General features: G+C 52.8%; 1 protein-coding gene across 1 annotated transcript in view; it reads right to left on the minus strand.

The window, feature by feature from the left end:
* The window catches only part of col28a2a (collagen, type XXVIII, alpha 2a), a 205,003-nt gene that overhangs the window by 58,291 nt on the left and 124,550 nt on the right, over positions 1-22,162 (minus strand). Inside the window, exons 17-18 of the mRNA XM_070875706.1 lie at positions 21,183-21,251; positions 19,605-19,676 (exon numbers count right to left, since the gene is read on the minus strand). Coding sequence (XP_070731807.1) covers positions 19,605-19,676; positions 21,183-21,251 — 141 coding nt within the window. The remainder of the gene's footprint in view (positions 1-19,604; positions 19,677-21,182; positions 21,252-22,162) is intronic.

Genomic DNA, 22,162 nt, shown 5'->3' on the forward strand with positions numbered 1-22,162 from the left:
TAGTCCATAATCTAAAAGGAAACTGTAACTAGAGACATGATCAGATCAGATGACCAACTTTAACACAGAAAAAAACAGGCATATTACACTTCTTGAAGACTGAGGCCTAGAAATTTAATGCGCTGTGCCTGTTTTACAGGTGTAAAAAGAGTGCCAAACAATACAATATGGTGGGCGACATGCATGTGCACATTCAGAGCCAGAAAGGCGCTGCTCACCATATTGATATAAGTATCAAAACAGGTATCCAGCGCCCGTGCCTGAAACAGGCTAGTCCCTTTACATGTGCAAATAAGGTGCCTAATACTTGTTTGATGCCTTTAGGCTGTTGATCCTGGCATGTATCGGGTTACAACCGCCAAGAATCTCCATACCTGGCCCCATCAGAGAATGTGGGATCAGGGAAAGGTTTCCAGTTTTAAATATTTAAGTCAGGCACACCTACCACGATGGTGCACCTTGGGTGTCTATCATAGCAGGGGGGCTGCGTTCAGGAAAACCAGACCTGCATGCGGCATAACCAGTGGTCATTAAAGGGACTACTGCAGGCCGCTGCTAAAAAAGTAATTTAAAAAAGTACTTACAGGAGTGCTCTTTCCAGCTCCACATTAAAACCACGGGCTGCTGCCCAATACTGCTCGGACCGCCCCCATCCCCCGATCGCTGCCTCACCTCCCTCTCAATCCCTGCCTTACCATCCCCCCCCCCCCCCCGATCGCTGCCTCACCTCCCTCCCGATCCCCACCTTACCACCCCCCCCCCGATCGCTGCCTCACCTCCCTCCCAATCCCTGCCTTGCCCCCCGATCGCTTCATCCCCTCCCCTCCGTAACCCCAAATCGCTGCCTCCCGTGACCCCCAATTGCTGCCTCCTCTCCTCCCGATCGCTGCCTCCCCTCCCCCCGATCGCTGCCTCCCCTCCCCCCGATCGCTGCCTCCCTTCCCCCCGATCGCTGCCTCCCCTCCCCCCGATCGCTGCCTCCCCACCCTCCGATCGCTGCCGTCCCTCCCCCAATTGCTGCCTCCCCTCCCCCAGATTGTTGCTTCGCCTCCCCCCCGATCCCTGCCTTGTCCTCCTGATCACTGGCACGCCTCTCTCTGATCACTGCCTCCCCTCCCCCCAACCTTCCGGTCACTGCCTCCCCCTGTGGTCCACGTGGGTAACAACAACATAGATAGGACAAAGAAAGAGGTTCTGCTGTGGGAGTATGAGCAGCTAGGGGCCAAATTAAAAAGTAGAATCACAAAGGTAATAATCTCTGGATTACTACCGGAGCCACGAGCAAATTTGCATAGGGTAAATAAGATCAGAGAGTTAAACACGTGGCTCAAAGACTGGTGTGGGAGAAATGGGTTTTGGTTCGTGGGACACTGGCACCAGTACTGGGATAAGAGGGAGCTGTTCCGTTTGGGGGACGGGCTCCAGTTAGACTGTGCTGGGACTAGGGTCCCGGTGAATCAAATAACCAGGGCAACAGAGAGGGCTTTAAACTAATTAGTGGGGGGGGGGGGGGGGGGGGAGTATTCAGGTGAGCTAAAATTTAAAAAGTCAAAGAATAAGGAGAAGGCAATAGAGCAGGGTAGCACTGGGGGAAATGAAAACCAAAGTGTGCCAGGAAGGGACAGAGTGTATAAACATAAAGGTGAATTAGAAAGTGGGGTCAAAGCAGAAAAAAATGGTAAAAAAACAAATTTAAAAGCTCTTTATCTGAATGCACGTAGCATTCGTAACAAAATAAATGAGTTGACGGCACAAATAGGTACAAATGGGTATGATCTGATAGCCATTAGTGATGTGGTTGCAAGGTGACCAGGATTGGGAACTAAATATTCAGGGGTATTTGACAATTTGGAAGGACAGACAGAAAGGAAAAGGAGGTGGGGTAGCTCTGTTAATAAAGGATGAGATTAGTGCGTTAGTGAGAAACGATATTGGCTCAGAAGGTTAAGATGTTGAATCAGTTTGGGTGGAGATAAGGAATAATAAAGGGAAAAAGTCGCTGGTGGGCGTAGTCTATAGGCCCCCTAACAGTAGCTACACTGTTGAACAGAGTATGAATCAAGAAATAATGGAGGCTTGTAAAAAAGGAACGGCAATAATCATGGGTGATTTTAACCTTCATATAGATTAGACAAAATAAATTGGCCAGGGTATCCTTGAGGAAGAATTCATAGAGTGTATCTGGGATAGTTTCCTTGAAAAGTACATTGCAGAACCAACCAGGGAGAAGGCTACCTTAGATCTGGTACTGTGTAACGAGACAGGATTAATAAATGATTTCCTTGGAAAGGATCCTCTAGGAATGAGTGACCATAATGTGGTTGAATTTCAAATTCAGTTGGAGGGTGAGAAAGTTGAATTTCAAACCAGTGTCCTAATTTTAAATAAAGGAGACATGCAAAGGTATAAGGGCAGAGTTGGCTACAGTGGACTGGGAAAATAGATTAAAGTGTGGGATGGTTGATGAGCAGTGGCAGACATTTGAGGTCATATTTCATAACTCGCAACAAAAATATATCCCAATGAGAAGGAAAGACTGTGAGAGAAGGGATAACTAAGGAAATAAGAGATGGTATCAAATTGAAAATAAGGGTATACAATGTGGGCAAGATCAGTGGGAGGCCAGAGGATTGGGAAACTTTAAAAAGCCAGCAAAGAACGACTAAAAAAATGTTAAAGAGAGTGAAGAAAGATTATGAAAGTAAACTAGCACAAAATATAAAAACAGATAATAAGAGTTTCTACAGGTACATAAAAAGGAAAAGAGTGGCTCAAGTAAATGTTGGTTCCCTAGAGGATGAGATTGGGGAATTAATAATGGAGAACAAGGAAATGGCAGAGACGTTGAACGAATATTTTGTATAGCTTTTCATGGTAGAAGACACTAAAAACATCCCAATAGTGGATAAGCAAGGGGCTATAGGGAGGGAGGAACTGAATATAATCACTATCACTAATGAAGTAGTACTCAGTAAAATAATGGGATTAAAGGCAGACAAGTCCCCTGGACCTGATGGCTTACATCCTGGGGTCTTAAAAGAAGTGGCCGCAGAGATAGTGGATGCATTGGTTGCTGTTATGTATTTAACCCCTTGAAACCTGCATTACACCTGACCACCAAAGGGCCTTCCTGTTGGAATTCCAAGGGATCCCAGCATTCCTTGGGAGAACAGTATATAAGCAGGTTACCCACGAGGAACCTTAATAAAGGAGTTAAGGTCACACTTGCTCATTATACACAGTACTTAGTCTGACCAATTATTATGAGTGTAACAATTGGCGACGAGGTAACGAACAACCACACGAAAATGCAAAGAACAGTCGGCATCCTGGAGAGGTTCTCAGAAGGGGACAATTAGGAGGCCTTCGTGGAGAGACTCGACCAATACTTGGTGGCCAACGAGCTGAAAGGGGATGAGAACACGACCAAACAAAGGGCGATCCTCCTAATTGTCTGTGGGGCAACGACCTATGGCCTCATGAAGAATCTCCTGACCCCGGAAAAACCAACAGAGAAATCCTACGAAGAACTGTGTACACTGGTCCGGGAGCACCTAAATCCTAAGGAAAGCGTTTTGATGGCGAGATATCGGTTCTACACGAGTCAATGATCGGAAGGCCAGGAAGTGGCGAGCTACGTCGCTGAACTAAGGCGCCTTGCAGGACATTGTGAGTTGAGGGATTCCTAGAACAAATGCTCAGAGACTTTTTTGTACTGGGCATCGGACATGAGACAATCCTTCACAAACTGTTGACTGTAGAAACTCCGAATCTGAGTAAAGCCATAACGATAGCCCAGGCATTTATGTCCACCAGCGACAACACCAAGCAGATTTCGCAGAACAAAGAAGTTTCGGCCAGTACTGTGCATAAAGTAATGTCGGTTTTGAGCAGAAATGTACACGGCAGAACGTACATGCCGGCTTCAGTAGCCCGACCTCAACTGACCCAGAGTCCGCCATCATCTGTTAATGCGAGGCAGTTAACACCCTGTTGGCACTGCGGAGGTGATCATCGGCCCCATCAATGCCGTTTTAAGCACTATGCGTGCAATGATTGCAGAACAATGGGACACCTCCAACAAATGTGCAGGCGAGCTGCAAACCATTCAGGCGAGCTGCAAACCCTGCAAACCACCACGTTGCAGAGGAAGATCGATCCACAGTGGATCAGACAAATTGGAAACGCGTACGGAGGAGGCAGAGGTGTACGGGGTACACATGTTCATGACGAAATGCCCACCAATAATGTTGAAAGTTGAACTGAACAGTATTCCAGTGTTTATGGAGCTGGACACAAGGCCAAGTCAGTCCATAATGAGTAAAACGGCCTTCGACAGACTGTGGGGAACGAAGGCACACAGGCCCAAGCTCAGCCCCATTCACACCAAACTAAGGACTTACACAAATGAACTAATCCCTGTAATTGGCAGTGCTGAAGTCAAAGTCTCCTATGATGGAGCAGTACACAAACTCCCACTGTGGATTGTGCCAGGGGATGGCCCCACGTTGTTTGGCAGAAGCTGGAACTGGGACGACATCTGAGCGCTTTCGTCTGTCGACGACACCGCATGTATCCAGGTTCTGAGCAAGTTCCCTTTGTTATTCGAACCAGGCATTGGAAGCTTCTCGGGGGCGAAAGTGCAGATCCATTTGGTTCCCGGTATGCGACCCACAAGGCTCGGGCGGTACCATACATGATGCGTGAAAAAGTGGAAATTGAGCTGGACAGGCTGCAACGCGAAGTCATCATCGCGCCAGTGGAATTCAACGATTGGGCCAGTCCGATTGTTCCTGTACTCAAGGAAGATGGTACGGTTAGAATTTGCGGGAACTATAAAGTAACGATTAACCGTTTTTTGCTGCAGGACCAGTACCCGCTACCCAAGGCAGACGAACTATTCGCGAACCTGGCTGGAGGGAAGACATTCACCAAGCTGGACCTGACCTCGGCCTACATGATGCAGGAGCTGGAGGAGTCTTCGAAAGGCCTTACCTGCATCAACACGCACAAAGGTCTGTTTATCTACAACCGGTGCCTGTTCGGGATTCGATCGGCTGCAGCCATCTTCCAGCGGAACATGGAGACTCTGCTAAAGTCAGTTCCTTGCACAGTGGTCTTCCAGGACGACATATTGGTTACAGGTCGGGACACCGTGGAGCACTTGAAGAACCTGGAGGAGGTTCTTAGTTGGTTGGATCGCGTGGGGCTCAGGCTGAAACGCTCGAAGTGTGTTTTCCTGGCACAGGACGTCGACTTCTTAGTAAGGAGAATCACAGCAGACGGCATCAGACCTACCAACGCCAAGACGGAGGCCATCAAGAACGCGCCGTGACCACAGAACGTTTCGGAGTTGCAGTCGTTCCTGGGACTCCTTAACTATTTTGGTAATTTCCTACCTGGGTTAAGCACCCTGCTAGAACCCCTACATGCGTTACTGCGCAAGGGAGACGACTGGGTATGGGGGAATTCACAAGAGGCTGCCTTTAAGAAAGCTAGAAACTTACTGTGTTCTAAAAAACTGCTTGTCCTGTATAACCTATGTAAATGATTGGTGTTAGCTTGCGATGCATCGTCATACAGGGTCGGGTGTGTGTGTTACAACAGGCTAATGAAACGGGAATTTTGCATCCAGTTGCGTATACATCCAGGAGTTTGTCCAAGGCCGAAAGGGCCTACAGCATGATTGAAAAAGAGGCTCTGGCGTGTGTTTATGGGGTAAAAAAAAAATGAAAAAGATTAGTGAAGACAAACGTAGGTTCCTTGCAGTCAGATTCAGGTGAATTTATAATGGGGAACAAAGAAATGGCAGACCAGTTGAGCAAATATTTTGGTTCTGTCTTCACGAAGGAAGACACAAATAACCTTCTGGAAGTACAAGGGGACCGAGGGTCTAGTGAGAAGGAGGAACTGAAGGATATCCTTATTTGGCGGGAAATTGTGTTAGGGAAATTGATAGGATTGAAGGCCGATAAACCCCAGGGCCTGATAGTCTGCATCCCAGAGTACTTAAGAAAGTGGCCCTAGAAATAGTGGATGCATTGGTGATCATTTTCCAACAGTCTATCGACTCTGGATCAGTTCCTATAGACTGGAGGGTAGCTAATGTAACACCACTGTTTAAAAAAGGAGGGAGAGAGAAAACGGGTAATTATAGAGCGGTTAGCCTGACATCAGTTGTGGGGAAAATGTTGGAATCAATTATTAAAGATGAAATAACTGCGCATTGGGAAAGCAGTGACAGGATCGGTCCAAGTCAGCATGGATTTATGAAAGGGAAATCATGCTTGACAAATCTTCTGGAATTTGTTTGAGGATGTAACTAGTAGAGTGGACAAGAGAGAACCAGTGGATGTGGTGTATTTGGACTTTCAAAAGGCTTTTGACAAGGTCCCACACAAGAGATTGGTGTGTAAAATTAAAGCACGTGGTACTGGGGGTAATGTACTGACGTGGATAGAGAACTGATTGGCAGACAGGAAGCAGAGAGTCGGGATAAACTGATCCTTTTCAGAATGGCAGGCAGTGACTAGTGGGGTGCCGCAGGGCTCAGTGCTGGGACCCCAGCTATTTACAATATACATTTGGATGAAGGAATTGAGTGTAATATCTCCAAGTTTGCAGAGGACACTAAACTGGGTGGCGGTGTGAGCTGTGAGGAGGATGCTAAGAGGCTGCAGGGTAACTTGAACAGGTTAGGTGAGTGGGCAAATGCATGGCAGATGCAGTATTATGTGGATAAATGCGAGGTTATCCACTTTGGGGGCAAAAACACGAAGGCAGATTATCTGAATGGCGGCAGATTAGGAAAAGGGGAGTTGCAACGAGACCTGGGTTTCATGGCACATCAGTCATTGAAAGTTGGCATGCAGGTACAGCAGGCGGTGAAGAAGGCAAATGGTATGTTGGCCTTCATAGCTAGGGGTTTTGAGTATAGAAGCAGGGAGGTCTTGCTGCAGTTGTACAGAGCCTTGGTGAGGCCTCACCTGGAATATTGTTTTCAGTTTTGGTCTCCTAATCTGAGGAAGGACGTTCTTGCTATTGAGGGAGTGCAGCGAAGGTTCACCAGACTAATTCCATGGATGGCTGGACTTTCATATGAGGAGAGACTGGATCGACTGGGCCTGTATTCACTGGAGTTTAGAAGGATGAGAGGGGATCTCATAGAAACATTTCAGATTCTGACGGGACTGGACAGGTTAGATGTGGGAAGAATGTTCCCGATGTTGGGGAAGTCCAGAACCAGGGGCCATTTAGGACTGAGATGAGGAGAAACTTCTTCACTCAGAGAGTTGTTAACCTGTGGAATTCCCTGCCGCAGAGAGTTGTTGATGCCAGTTCATTGGATATATTCAAGAGGGAGTTAGATATGGCTCTTACAGCTAAAGGGATCAAGGCGTATGGAGAGAATGCAGGAAAGGGGTACTGAGGTGAATGATCAGCCATGATATTGAATGGTGGTGCAGGCTCGAAGGGCCAAATGGCCTACTCCTGCACCTTCTTTCTGTATTTCTATGTTTCTATTTAACCTCTTGTAACCTGCATCACACCTGACCACCAGAGGGCCTACTATTTGGAGTCCCAAGGGATCCCTGCATCCCTTGCGAGCACAGTATATAAGCAGGCTACCCTCGAGGTACCTGCACTCTGAAACCTTAATAAAAGAGTTAAGGTCACACTTGCTCATTACACACAGTACTCAGGCTGATCATTTATTATGAGTGTAACAGTTGTAATTTACCAAATTCCCTGGATTCTGGGGAGGTCCCAGCGAATTGGAAAACTGCAAATGTAACGCCCCTATTTAAAAAAGGAGGCAGACCAAACGCAGGAAAATATAGACCAGTTAGCCTAACATCTGTTGTTGGGAAAATGCTGTAGTCCATTATTAAGGAAGCAGTAGCAGGTCATTTGGAAAAGCATAATTCAATCAAGCAGAGTCAGCATGGTTTTATGAAAGGGAAATCATGTTTGACAAATTTGCTGGAGATCTTTGAGGATGAGTGGATAAGGAGGAAACAATGGATGTATTTGGATTTCCAGAAGGCATTCGATAAGGTGCCACATAAAAGATTACTGCACAAGATAAAAGTTCATGGGACTGGGGATAATGTATTAGCCTGGATAGAGGATTAGCTAACTAACAGAAAAGAGAGTCGGGATAAATGTGTCATTTTCCAGTTGACAAACAGTAACTAGTGGGGTATCGCAGGGATCGGTGCTGGGGCCTCAACTATTTACAATCTATATTAAATGACTTGGATGAAGAGACCGAGTGTAAGTTTGCTGATGATATAAAGGTGGGTGGGAAAACAAATTGTGAGGACACAAAAACTCTGCAAAGGGATATAGACAGGCTAAGTGAGTGGGCAAAAATTTGGCAGATGGAGTATAATGTGGGAAAATGTGAGGTTATCCACTTTGGCAGAAAAAATAGAAAAGCAAATTATAATTTAAATGGAAAAAAATTGGAAAGTGCTGCAGTACAGAGGGACCTGGGGGTACTTGTGCATGAAACATAAAACGTGAGTATGCAAGCACAGCAAATGATCAGGAAGGCAAATAGAATGTTATGAGGGGGCTTGCCAAGGTGAATGCAGAGAGGATGTTTCCACTGATAGGGGAGTCTAGAACTAGGGGGCATAATCTTAGAATAAGGGACTGCCCATTTAAAACTGAGATGAGGAGGACTTTCTTCTTTCAGAGGGTTGTAAATCTCTGGAATTCGCTGCCTCAGAGAGCTGTGGAAGCCCGGAAATTGAATAAATTTGAGACAGAGATGCACAGCTTCTTAACCGATAAGGGATTAAGGGGTTATGGGGAACGTGCAGGGAAGTGGACCTGAGTCCATAATCGGATAAGCCATGATCGTATTAAATGGCGGAGCAGGCTCGAGGGGCCTTATGGCCTACTCCTGCTCCTATTTCTTATGTTCTTATGTTGGCCTTTATTGCAAGGGGGATAGAGTATAAAAGCAGAGAAGTCCTGCTACAACTGTACAGGGTATTGGTAAGGCCACACCTGGAGTACTGTGTACAGTTTTGGTCTCTGTATTTAAAGGAAGGATATACTTACATTGGAGGTTGTTCAGAGAAGGTTCACTAGGTTTCAGAGACAAAGGGGTTGACTTATGAAGATCATCATCATTGGCAGTCCCTCGAATCGAGGATGACTTGCTTCCACGTCAAAAAGTTCACAGATGTTTCAATGAAGGACCTAAAATTCCAGGTCTGAACTAAATCTTGAAGGGTAGAAGATGCCTGTGCTTGGATTTTTTTTTAAAGTGTGGTGACCGTTGCACACCAGCCACCACATGGGCTTGACAGAGCTAGGCCTTAGCCTAGTAGCAAGGATTAATCAAGACGACTGGAGACCAGCTCTGCTGCACGGACCTAGTGCGCACACATAGCGCAGTGTGGGCTGGCCCGTGCTGCCCCTGGGCCCTCGCCTCTTCTAGGCCCCGAACTCACGCCTCTCCTGGGCCCCGATCACGTCCCTCTACAATCTCTCGCCACTCCTTCGCCCCGATCTCGCCGCCCCTGCAGTACCTGCCCACGCTCCAATCACCGACCTGGACCTTGATGACGTCCCTTTTCACTGCCGTTGCTCTCCTGCTCCAGCATGTGCTGCTCCCTGGAGTGGCAGGCCGCCACGCTTTTCCTTCTGTTCCCCAGCCTGCTTCAATGGTGCACCACAGGAATTCCAGCGGCAGAGTCTTTCCACTGGCATCACTTCCTTGATGTCATGGGCCATGTTTGGGGCAAACAGAAGCTCCACTTGCCTCGAGGTCCAACATAAATTTGTCCTTGCTCCTCCACTGGTGAACAATGCAGCATTTGTGGGTCCATCCTGATTCCCTGCCACCATTGATCTACCCCATTCTCTCATTATGCCTCAGATCCTGAGGGGCCCTTTAATCTCTCTCGGCAAGAACATGGCTTTTAATTGAAAGAATCACCTCCATCTTGGGTGTGGCATTTTAAAAGTTTGTTTTGAATTAAGAAACGCAGTAAGTAAAAAATGGACAAAATATTTCATATTTGTCGCAGGGTTTTTGAATTATACGAAAAGCTTGAGGAAAATTCATGTCCTCCCTTTCCAAGATTACCTCATGAGGAGGCCTTACTTGAGAATCAGGGCTCCCAGTGGAAATTCCAAATTTATATTGTTGTAATTACCTTAACATAGTTAGTAAATATTAGCCAGATATTAGTGGGAATTCAGTTCTATCCTCATTTTTCCAAAGCAATTGCAAAGACTTAGCTGCTAAGTTGCTCTTTAGCATATAGACAGAATGTGTAAAAGGTCTGCAGCTGTAGCTGTACACAAAGGAAAATGTTATTTTGGTGAAACAAAAAAATCATTTATTCAGTTGAAATATGTGGAGAGTAATTCTCTTTACTGATACAATTGAGGGGATTGGACAGAAAGTCATGTATGCTTAGCTTTCCTCTGGCATGTACTCCTTTATTCATTACTTCTGAGATGGAAAAGAGACTTATGAAGATAGGTTGAGCCTATACACATTGGAGTTCAGAAGAATGAGAGGTGATCTTATCAAAACATATAAGATAATGAGGGAGCTCGACAAGGTGGATGCAGAGAGAATATTTCCACGCATAGGGGAAACTAAACTAAACTAAAACTAGGGGACATAGTCTCAGAATAAGGGGCCGCCCATTTAAAACTGAGATGAGGAGGAATTTCTTCTCTCAGAGGGTTGTAAATCTATGGAATTCTCTGCCCCAGAGAGTTATGGAGGCTGGGTCATTGAATAAGGCGGCGATAGACAGATTTTTGAGCGATAAGGGAATAAGGGGTTATGGGGAGCGGGCAGGGAATTGGAGCTGAGTCCATGATCACATCAGCCATGATCTTATTAAAAGGCGGAGCAGGCTCGAGGGGTCAGGTGACCTACACCTGCTCCTATTTGTTATGTTCTTATGTTCCCCCGATCACTGCCGCCCCTCCCCCCGATCACTGCCTCACCGCCCCCCCGATCACTGCCGCCCCTCCCCCCGATCACTGCCTCACCGCCCCCCCGATCACTGCCGCCCCTCCCCCCGATCACTGCCTCACCGCCCCCCCGATCACTGCCGCCCCTCCCCCGATCACTGCCTCACCGCCCCCCCGATCACTGCCGCCCCTCCCCCCGATCACTGCCTCACCGCCCCCCCGATCACTGCCGCCCCTCCCCCCGATCACTGCCTCACCGCCCCCCGATCACTGCCTCACCACCCCCCCGATCACTGCCGCCCCTCCCCCCGATCACTGCCGCCCCTCCCCCCGATCACTGCCTCACCGCCCCCCCGATCACTGCCTCCCCCCCGATCACTGCCTCACCGCCCCCCAATCACTGCCTCCCCCCCGATCACTGCCTCACCGCCCCCCGATCACTGCCTCCCCCCCCGATCACTGCCTCACCGCCCCCCAATCACTGCCTCCCCCCCGATCACTGCCTCACCGCTCCCCCGATCACTGCCTCACCGCCCCCCCGATTACTACCTCCCCCCCCGATCACTGCCTCACCGCCCCCCGATCACTGCCTCACCGCCCCCCCGTCACTGCCTCCCCCCCCGATCACTGCCTCACCGCCCCCCGATCACTGCCTCCCCTCCCCCGATCACTGCCTCCCCCCCCCCGATCACTGCCTCACCGCCCCCCGATCACTGCCTCCCCTCCCCCGATCACTGCCTCCCCCCCCCCGATCACTGCCTCACCGCCCCCCGATCACTGCCTCCCCCCCGATCACTGCCTCACCGCACCCCGATCACTGCCTCCCCCCCGATCACTGCCTCCCCTCCCCCCCCGATCACTGCCTCCCCTCCCCCGATCACTGCCTCCCCCACCCCCGATCACTGCCTCCCCTCCCCCGATCACTGCCTCACCTCCCCCGATCACTGCCTCCCCCCTGATCACGCTTCCCTCCCCCCCCCAATCACTGCCTCCCCCCCGATCACTGCCTCACCGCCCCCCCGATCACTGCCTCACCGCCCCCCCGATCACTGCCTCACCGCCCCCCCGATCACTGCCTCACCGCCCCCCCAATCACTGCCTCACCGCCCCCTGATCACTGCCTCACCGCCCCCCCAATCACTGCCTCACCGCCCCCCGATCACTGCCTCACCGCCCCCCCGATCACTGCCTCACCGCCCCCCCGATCACTGCCTCACCGCCCCCCCGATCACTGCCTCACCGCCCCCCCCCGATTATTGCCTCCCCCCCCCGATCACTGCCTCACCGCCCCCCGATCACTGCCTCCCCCCCCGATCACTGCCTCATCGCCCCCCGATCACTGCCTCCCCCCCTGATCACTGCCTCACCGCCCCCCCGATCACTGCCTCACCGCCCCCCCCGATTACTGCCTCCTCCCCCCCCCGCGATCACTGCCTCCCCCCCCGATCACTGCCTCACCGCCCCCCCGATCACTGTCTCACCGCCCCCCCGATCACTGCCTCCCCCCCGATCACTGCCTCACCGCCCCCCGATCACTGCCTCCCCCCCGATCACTGCCTCACCGCCCCCCCGATCACTGCCTCACCGCCCCCCCGATCACTGCCTCCCCCCCCCCGATCACTGCCTCCCCCCCCGATCACTGCCTCACCGCCCCCCCGATCACTGCCTCCCCCCCCCGATCACTGCCTCACCGCCCCCCCGATCACTGCCTCCCCCCCCCCCGATCACTGCCTCACCGCCCCCCCGATCACTGCCTCCCCCCCCCGCGATCACTGCCTCACCGCCCCCCCGATCACTGCCTCACCGCCCCCCCGATCACTGCCTCCCCCCCCGATCACTGCCTCACCGCCCCCCCGATCACTGCCTCACCGCCCCCCCGATCACTGCCTCACCGCCCCCCCGATCACTGCCTCACCGCCCCCCCGATCACTGCCTCCCCCCCCCCGCGATCACTGCCTCACCGCCCCCCCGATCACTGCCTCACCGCCCCCCCGATCACTGCCTCCCCCCCCCGCGATCACTGCCTCACCGCCCCCCCGATCACTGCCTCCCCCCCCCCGCGATCACTGCCTCACCGCCCCCCCGATCACTGCCTCACCGCCCCCCCGATCACTGCCTCCCCCCCCCGCGATCACTGCCTCACCGCCCCCCCGATCACTGCCTCACCGCCCCCCGATCACTGCCTCCCTTCCCGATCACTGCCTCTCCCCCCCCGATCACTGCCTCTCCCCCCCCGATCACTGCCTCTCCCCCCCCGATCACTGCCTCTCCCCCCCCGATCACTGCCTCTCCCCCCCCGATCACTGCCTCTCCCCCCCACCGCGATCACTGCCTCCCCCCCCCCGTGATCACTGCCTCCCCCCCCCGCGATCACTGCCTCACCTCCCCCCCGCGATCACTGCCTCACCTCCCCCCCCCGATCACTGCCTCCCCCCCCGATCACTGCCTCCCCGCCCCCCCCCCCCGATCACTGCCTCACCTCCCCCCCGATCACTGCCTCCCCGCCCCCCCCCCCGATCACTGCCTCTCCCACCCACCGCGATCACTGCCTCCCCCCCCGTGATCACTGCCTCCCCCCCCCGCGATCACTGCCTCACCTCCCCCCCCGATCACTGCCTCCCCCCCCCCCGATCACTGCCTCCCCGCCCCCCCCCCGATCACTGCCTCACCTCCCCCCCCCGATCACTGCCTCATCCCCCCGCCGATCACTGCCTCCCCCCCCGCGATCACTGCCTCACCTCCCCCCCCCGATCACTGCCTCCCCGCCCCCCCCCCGATCACTGCCTCACCTCCCCCCCCCGATCACTGCCTCATCCCCCCGCCGATCACTGCCTCCCCCCCCGCGATCACTGCCTCACCTCCCCCCCCCGATCACTGCCTCCCCGCCCCCCCCCCGATCACTGCCTCACCTCCCCCCCGATCACTGCCTCCCCTCCCCCGATCACTGCCTCCCCCCCCGCGATCACTGCCTCACCTCCCCCCCCCGATCACTGCCTCCCCGCCCCCCCCCCGATCACTGCCTCACCGCCCCCCGATCACTGCCTCCCTCCCCCCCGATCACTGCCTCCCCCCCCCGATCACTGCCTCCCCTCCCCCGATCACTGCCTCCCCCCCCCCGATCACTGCCTCCCCGCCCCCCCGATCACTGCCTCCCTCCCCCCCGATCACTGCCTCACCTCCCCCCCGATCACTGCCTCACCTCCCCCCCGATCACTGCCTCCCCCCCCTGATCACTGCCTCCCCGCCCCCCGATCACTGCCTCCCCCCCCGATCACTGCCTCACCTCCCCCCCGATCACTGCCTCCCCCCCCTGATCACTGCCTCCCCGCCCCCCGATCACTGCCTCCCCCCCCTGATCACTGCCTCCCCGCCCCCCGATCACTGCCTCCCCCCCCGATCACTGCCTCCCCACCCCCGATCACTGCCTCCCCCCCCGATCACTGCCTCCCCACCCCCGATCACTGCCTCACCTCCCCCCCGATCACTGCCTCCCCCCCCCGATCACTGCCTCCCCTCCCCCGATCACTGCCTCCCCCCCCGATCACTGCCTCCCCGCCCCCCCGATCACTGCCTCCCCCCCCGATCACTGCCTCACCTCCCCCCCGATCACTGCCTCACCTCCCCCCCGATCACTGCCTCCCCCCCCTGATCACTGCCTCCCCGCCCCCCGATCACTGCCTCCCCCCCCGATCACTGCCTCCCCACCCCCGATCACTGCCTCCCCCCCCGATCACTGCCTCCCCACCCCCGATCACTGCCTCACCTCCCCCCCGATCACTGCCTCCCCCCCCGATCACTGCCTCACCTCCCCCCGATCACTGCCTCACCTCCCCCCCGATCACTGCCTCCCCCCCCGATCACTGCCTCACCTCCCCCCGATCACTGCCTCACCTCCCCCCCGATCACTGCCTCCCCCCCCCCCGATCACTGCCTCCCCGCCCCGCGATCACTGCCTCACCTCCCCCCGATCACTGCCTCACCTCCCCCGATCACTGCCTCACCTCCCCCGATCACTGCCTCCCCCCCCGATCACTGCCTCACCTCCCCCGATCACTGCCTCACCTCCCCCGATCACTGCCTCCCTCTCCCCGCCCCCACGCGATCACTGCCTCCCCCCCCGATCACTGCCTCCCCCCCCTTCCCCGCGATCACTGCCTCACCTCCCCCGATCACTGCCTCCCCCCCGATCACTGCCTCCCCCCCGATCACTGCCTCCCCCCCCGATCACTGCCTCACCTCCCCCGATCACTGCCTCCCCCCCCGATCACTGCTTCCCTCCCCCCACCCGATCACTGCCTCCCCGCCCCCCCGATCACTGCCTCCCTCCTCGCCGCAATCACTGCCTCCCCCACACCCCCGATCACTGCCTCACTGCCCCCCCGATCACTGCCTCCCCCCCCGATCACTGCCTCCCTCCCCCCCGATCACTCCCCCCGATCACTCCCTCCCCCCCGATCACTGCCTCCCCCCCCGATCACTGCCTCCCTCCCCCCCGATCACTGCCTCCCCTCCCCCCGATCACTGCCTCCCTCCCCCCCGATCACTGCCTCCCCTCCCCCCGATCACTGCCTCCCTCCCCCCCGATCACTGCCTCCCCTCCCCCCGATCACTGCCTCCCCTCCCCCCCGATCACTGCCTCCCCCCCCCGATCACTGCCTCCCACCCCCCCGATCACTGCCTCCCCTCCCCCCCGATCACTGCCTCACCGCCCCCCGATCACTGCCTCCCTCCCCCCCGATCACTGCCTCCCCCCCCCAATCACTGCCTCACCGCCCTCCCGATCACTGCCTCACCGCCCCCCCGATCACTGCCTCCCCCCCCCAATCACTGCCTCCCTCCCCCAATCACTGCCTCACAGGGCATTTGGCCCGCATGTGCAAAAAAACGGCAGCTCGGCTGGTATACGAATCGGATGGGTCGGAAAGCGGATCAGAAGATGGTGGGGACAGTACCAGGGACACCGGTGTACAGCGGGTCAACACGATCAATGGCCGCTGCTCCTACAACAGGACGCCTCCTATAATAATGAGGGTCCTACTCAACGGGATATCTGTCAACATGGAGCTGGATACGGAAGCGAGTCAATCTCTCATGGGCGCTCAACAATTTGAACAACTGTGGCCGCATAAAAGAGATAGACCAAAAGTCACAAGGGTCAACACCACACTAAGGACCTATGCCAAAGAAATCGTACCAGTCCTCGGCAGCGCCATGCTCTCTGTCACACACAAAGGGACAGTGAACCAACTTCCCCTGTGGATTGTCCCCGGAGACCCCCTAGCACTGCTGGGGAGAAGCTGGCTGGCAGGCAAAACTAAACTGGAAATGGGATGATGTCCGTGCCATGTCATTAGAGGAACGGACCTCCTGCTCAACAGTTATAAAGCAATTTGAACATCTCTTTCAGCCAGGTGTGGGCACTTTCAAAGGGGCCAAAGTCAAAATTACATCACACAGGAAGCTAGACCGGTCCATCACAAGGCCAGAGCTGTACCCTATGTGATGAGGGAAAAGATTGAACACGAACTCGACAGGCTTCTGCGGGAAGGCATTATATCACCTGTGGAATTTAGCGACTGGGCAAGTCCCATCGTCCCAGTCATGAAGCCTGATGGATCCGTACGAATCTGTGGGGACTACAAATCCACCATAAACAGAGTCTCCCTATAGGACCAGTACCCGCTGCCCAGAGCGGAGGACTTATTTGCCACATTGGCTGGAGGTAAACTTTTCTCAAAATTAGACCTCACATCTGCGTATATGACGCAAGAATTGACTGAGGAATCCAAGCTACTCACCACCATCAACACACATCGAGGCCTTTTCATGTACAATCGATGCCCATTCGGCATCAGGTCGGCAGCTGCCATATTCCAGCACAACATGGAGAGTCTGCTCAAGTCCATCCCGGGGACGGTTATATTTCAAGACGACATACTTATCATGGGCAGGGACACCGACTCCCATCCCCGTAATTTGGAGGAAGTACTAAAGCGGTTGGATCGGGTAGGCCTACGAGTCAAGAAATCCAAGTGCCTGTTTCTCGCACCCGAGGTTGAATTTTTGGGCAGAAGGATTGCCGCTGATGGAATCCGCCCAACAGAGTCCAAAACAGAAGCAATTCGCCTGGCACCCAGGCCCTGGAATGTCTCAGAACTGCGCACCTTTCTCGGGCTACTCAATTACTTTGGGAACTTTATGCAGAACTTAAGCACACTGCTGGAGCCTCTCCACGTGCTACTCAGGAAAGGGTGCGATTGGTTTTGGGGGGACGCCCAGGAATGCGCCTTCAATAAGGCACGCAACCTTCTGTGTTTCAACAGTGTTCTGACTTTCTTTGACCCAGGTAAAAAGCTAGTTCTCACATGCGATGCGTCAGCGTATGGGGTCGGGTGCGTTTTGCAACATGTCAATAGTGCGGGCAAATTACAACCCATAGCTTATGCCTCCAGGTCACTTTCGCGGGCGATGCGCGGGTACGGAATGGTAGAGAAGAAGGCGCTCGCGTGCGTGTACGGTGTCAAAAAGATGCACCAATACCTTTTCGGGGCCAAGTTCGCGTTAGAAACCGACCACAAGCCCCTCACGTCCCTCCCATCCAAGAGCAAGGCAATAAACGCCAACGCCTCGGCGCGAATTCAATGGTGGGCACTCATGCTGGCGTCCTACGACTACACAATAAGGCACAGACCAGGCACAGACAATTGTGCCGACGCGCTCAGCAAGCTACCCCTGGCGACCATGGAAGGGTCTGACGAACAGGACTGTGAGATAGTCATGGCAATCAATGCCTTTGAGTCCAGAGGTTCGCCCATGACGGCTCGCCAAATCAGAGCCTGGATGGCCAGCGACCCCACGTTATCCTTAGTAAAAAGATGTGTCCTAACCGGTGACTGGGCAGAGGCTCGCGATGCATGCCCTGAGGAATGAAAACCCTTTCACAGGCGCATGCATGAGCTATCACGACAAGCAGACTGCCTGATGTGGGGCAGCCGAGTAGTCATGCTTCTGCGAGGCAGAGAGGCATTTGTCCGGGAGCTCCACCGCGAGCACCCGGGGATCGTTCTCATGAAGGCCATGGCCAGATCCCATGTCTGGTGGCCTGATATTGACGTGGACTTGGAGCTCTGCGTCCGAAGGTGCACCATTTGTGCCCAACTCAGCAATGCCCCCAGGGAGGCTCCACTGAGCCCCTGGCCTACCAAACCATGGTCGCGGGTGCACGTAGACTATGCAGGCCCATTCATGGGCAAAATGTTCCTCGTAGTTGTAGATGCATTTTCAAAGTGGATCGAATGCACCATTTTAAACTCGAGCACAACCTCCACCACTGTGGAGAGCCTCGCAACCATGTTTGCAACGCACGGAATCCCTGACACATTGGTCAGTGATAATGTTCCGTGCTTCACCAGCGCAGAATTCCAAGACTTTATAATTGACCACGGCATAAATCACGTCAAGACGGCACCGTTCAAGCCGGCCTCCAACGGCCAGGCGGAGAGAGCAGTGCAAATCATTAACCAAGGCATGCTTAAAATCCAAGGTCCCATGCTGCAGGGTCGCCTGTTGCGACTGCTGCTGGCATACAGATCTCGTCCGCACTCACTGACTGGGAACCCCCCCCGCGCAACTGTTGATGAAAAGGACTTTAAAAACAATGCTCTCATTAATCCTCCCAGACATGTACAAAATCGTTGAGGCAAAGCGCCGTAAGCTGACTGAGTACCATGACAGAAATTCGAGGGGGAGATGGAATGAGATAGGGGACAAAGTGTTTGTACTAAACTATGGCAGGGATCCCAAATGGCTTGCAGGGACAGTAACAGGCAGGAAGGAAACAGGCTACTGGTAGTACAAATGGACAATGGCAAAACCTGTCGGAGGCATGTAGACCAAGTCAAAAGCAGATTTACCAACAACACTGCGGAACCAGAGGCAGACTACAATGTAGAACTCGCACCACACCTGGTGGACAGACAGAGGGAACAACCTGAGGAAAGGACAATCCCAACAGACAGCCCAGGCGAGTCAACAACAATCACACCAATCGAAACAGACAGCCCAGGCGAGATACCAGCAACCACACCCAAAGAAAAACAGACACCAAGGCAAACAACTGAACCACAACTCAGACGCACCATGCGAGAGCGTAGACCACCTGAGAGACTGAACCTATAAAGACAATAAGACCTTGGGAGAGGGTGATGTCATGTATCTTACATAATTATATATAACTGTATCCTAACATGCTATACATGACTGTAATAAGATATGACCTGTAACCATCAGCATACCTTACCACCAGGGGTGCACTTGTAAGAGACAGGTATATAAGGGCAGGTCTCAGGCAAGTGCAGCATTCCAGAGCTGTGAAATAAAGGTGCAGGTCCAGAGTGACCTTGACTTCACTACATGCCTCGTGTGAATCTGTACTGAGGGGACAGGACTTTACAACTGACTCCCCTCCCTCCGATCACTGACTCCCCTCCCCCCGATCGCTGCCTCCCTTCCCCTCGATCGCTGCCTCCCCTCCCCCCGATCGCTGCCTCCCCTCCCCCCGATCGCTGCCTCCCCTCCCCCCGATCGCTGTCTCGACTCCCCCCGATCGCTGCCTCCCTTAAGCAAAATGAGTGTAGCCTCAGAATTACCTTTTGTCCTGGAGCGCCATCTTCTCCTGGAAGACCGGGAAGACCTGCCAATCCCGAGGAGCCGGGTTCACCCTAACCAACACAAAAGTCAACACCTTCATGGAAAACAACACGCGAAGATATTGGGGTCGATAATTCTATCTGACTATTACTTCAGTGGTGCCAGCATCATGCAGGCACTACATGCTCCAAGGTAAAAATCAGTGGATAAAACGAGGTCAGCCAACTGGCATAATTTGCTGGCATTCTGGAGATGTCTCTTATGATGCACTGGCAGCGCTAGGGCCACACTGTTGGGTGTCAGCAACCAGAGAATGGTTTCTGAGTGCGTGGTGTGCACGAGGTGCTTTCCCAGTGGGGAGCGAGTGGCACTGGGTGCATGCGGCAAGGAGAGTATGGAACATCGGAATTGCTAGACAAAAAAAGACCAAAGTCCATCTAAGTCGTCTTCTATTGTCCCGATAGTCGGATGATACAACAATATGGGAGGAGGGGGAGCGTTGGGCAAGGGAAGCATTGACGACAGGGTGCCATGGTTGCGGGGGCACAAAAGGCGGGGGCTGCCCAAATATTGTTTTGCTTTTTATGGTGGCCTTCCTTTGAGGAAATAAGTTCAAATATGTAGTCACCTACATCTAAAAGGTTCCTATACTCTCTACCCACTTATTTAAAATAAATAAAATTACAACGGCAGACCAAAGAAAATGGGAAGAAGTAAAATGAACAAAAAACACAAGGAGAAAAAAAGCAAAAAGTAATAAAAATGTGAGCTCGGAAAATAATAAACTCTAAAGTTTGCAATGTCTCCAAAGGTGAGAAATTCAACTTCCTTTCGCCTGAATTTGGACATAAAATAAACAATAGCAGCACAAATTTCAGGTGGCAATCTCTCACATCTATTATATAATACACCTGTCAGAAATTTACAGGTGGTCTTTTTTAAGGTGGTAAATTAATGAAAATATGCATTTGTTGAAATATCCAAAGGTCGATCGGTGTTCAGCAGTTTAATGCTGGTCCTTGTAAATATATAATTCTAAAAGTATTCTTTTGTATTAATTTCAAAATCATCATTTATGTAAGATGTAACTAAAAAGTATTTTAAATGTGAAAGCATGCCGCAGAAATATTTGTCACTCTCATTTATGATCCACAGAAATATCAGAGGAAATCATGAGGTGCAGTTCCTGCAAATGACCAGCAGATGGAACAATGTGTAAAAGCAAAGGCTAATCCACAGTTCAACTGTGCACTGCTCATGAGAGCAAGAATCTCATGGCTGAAATTCGTTATGCTAATTTTAACAAAAACAAAGAAAGCAAAAAGCAGCATGTCACAAACTTTTAATCACATTTACCTTTTTGCTAAAAGTAGCAAAGACAGGAATTTCAGCCCCTAGAGTGCATAACTGTCAATAGTTTTACATTATAATGTATCACATGATTGAAAGAGAGAGTTAATGGACAAGTCATTCCAACCATATTTCACACAGGTATTGTCTAACCTCCATTAATAAAACATTCGATACCCATTGATGACTACACTGTCAGTATTACGATTTGCTCTTCAGGCACCTACTTTTGGTCCTGGCTCTCCAATTCCTCTTTCTCCTGGAGCTCCGACTTCTCCTGGCAAACCTTGATCACCCTGCAGAAATAAGTTTTGGGAATTATGTTCAAATCTAATTAAAAAAAACATGCCTTGTTCAAATAACCTGAGCACAAAGTGACGCAACAAATAAACAAACCAAATTAAATTCCAAATTCTTAAGACTTACTTAACTTGATTTTCAGAAACAGGGGCCCAGATTTCCTGATGTGCGCTTGCATTGGTCACAAACCGCTAGTGATTGGGCACTAGTGATTGGGGAGGAGGGTAGTGGTGGAAACTGGCAAGCTGCCACAGATTTAACAGCCTACAGCAACTGAAAGGCGAAGTGTCATCAATTTGAGCATTGGGAAGGGGCCGGGAAGTCAATGCTACCAGGAGCTGCAGGGGAGAGAGCTTCTAATTTCTAAGTATGGTGGGGCGGGATATCAGTCTGCCACTTTCACCCGTCCATGACCCTGTCCCAAATCCCGGGGATGGGATCATTTAAATAATCGAGTTAGCACCTTTGCCTGTAGCAGCAGAACAGAGGCACCAACTCCGTGGAAGCAGTGGATCGCAGAGCAGCACCACACCACTCCAAGAGGTGGAAGCCTCTAGCTTAGATCATCATCATAGGCAGTTCCTCGAAACGAGGATAACTTGCTTTCATGCCAAAAAGGGATGAGTTCACAGATGTTTCAATGAAGGACCTAATATTCCAGATCCCAAACTACATCTTGAAGGGTGGAAGATGCCTGTGCGTGGATTTTTTTAACGTGTGGTGGCCATTGCACACCAGCCACCACACGGTCTTGACAGAGCTAGGTCTTAGTCCAGTGACAAGGATTACCCAAGATGACTGGAGACCTGCTCTGCTGCACGGGCCTAGTGCGCACACATATCGCAGTGTGGGCTGGCCCGTGCTGCCCCTGGGCCCTCGCCTCTCCTGGGGCCTGAGAGAGACTAGC

Source organism: Pristiophorus japonicus, chromosome 3 (assembly GCF_044704955.1).
Source record: "Pristiophorus japonicus isolate sPriJap1 chromosome 3, sPriJap1.hap1, whole genome shotgun sequence".
Classification (NCBI taxonomy): domain Eukaryota; kingdom Metazoa; phylum Chordata; class Chondrichthyes; family Pristiophoridae; genus Pristiophorus; species Pristiophorus japonicus.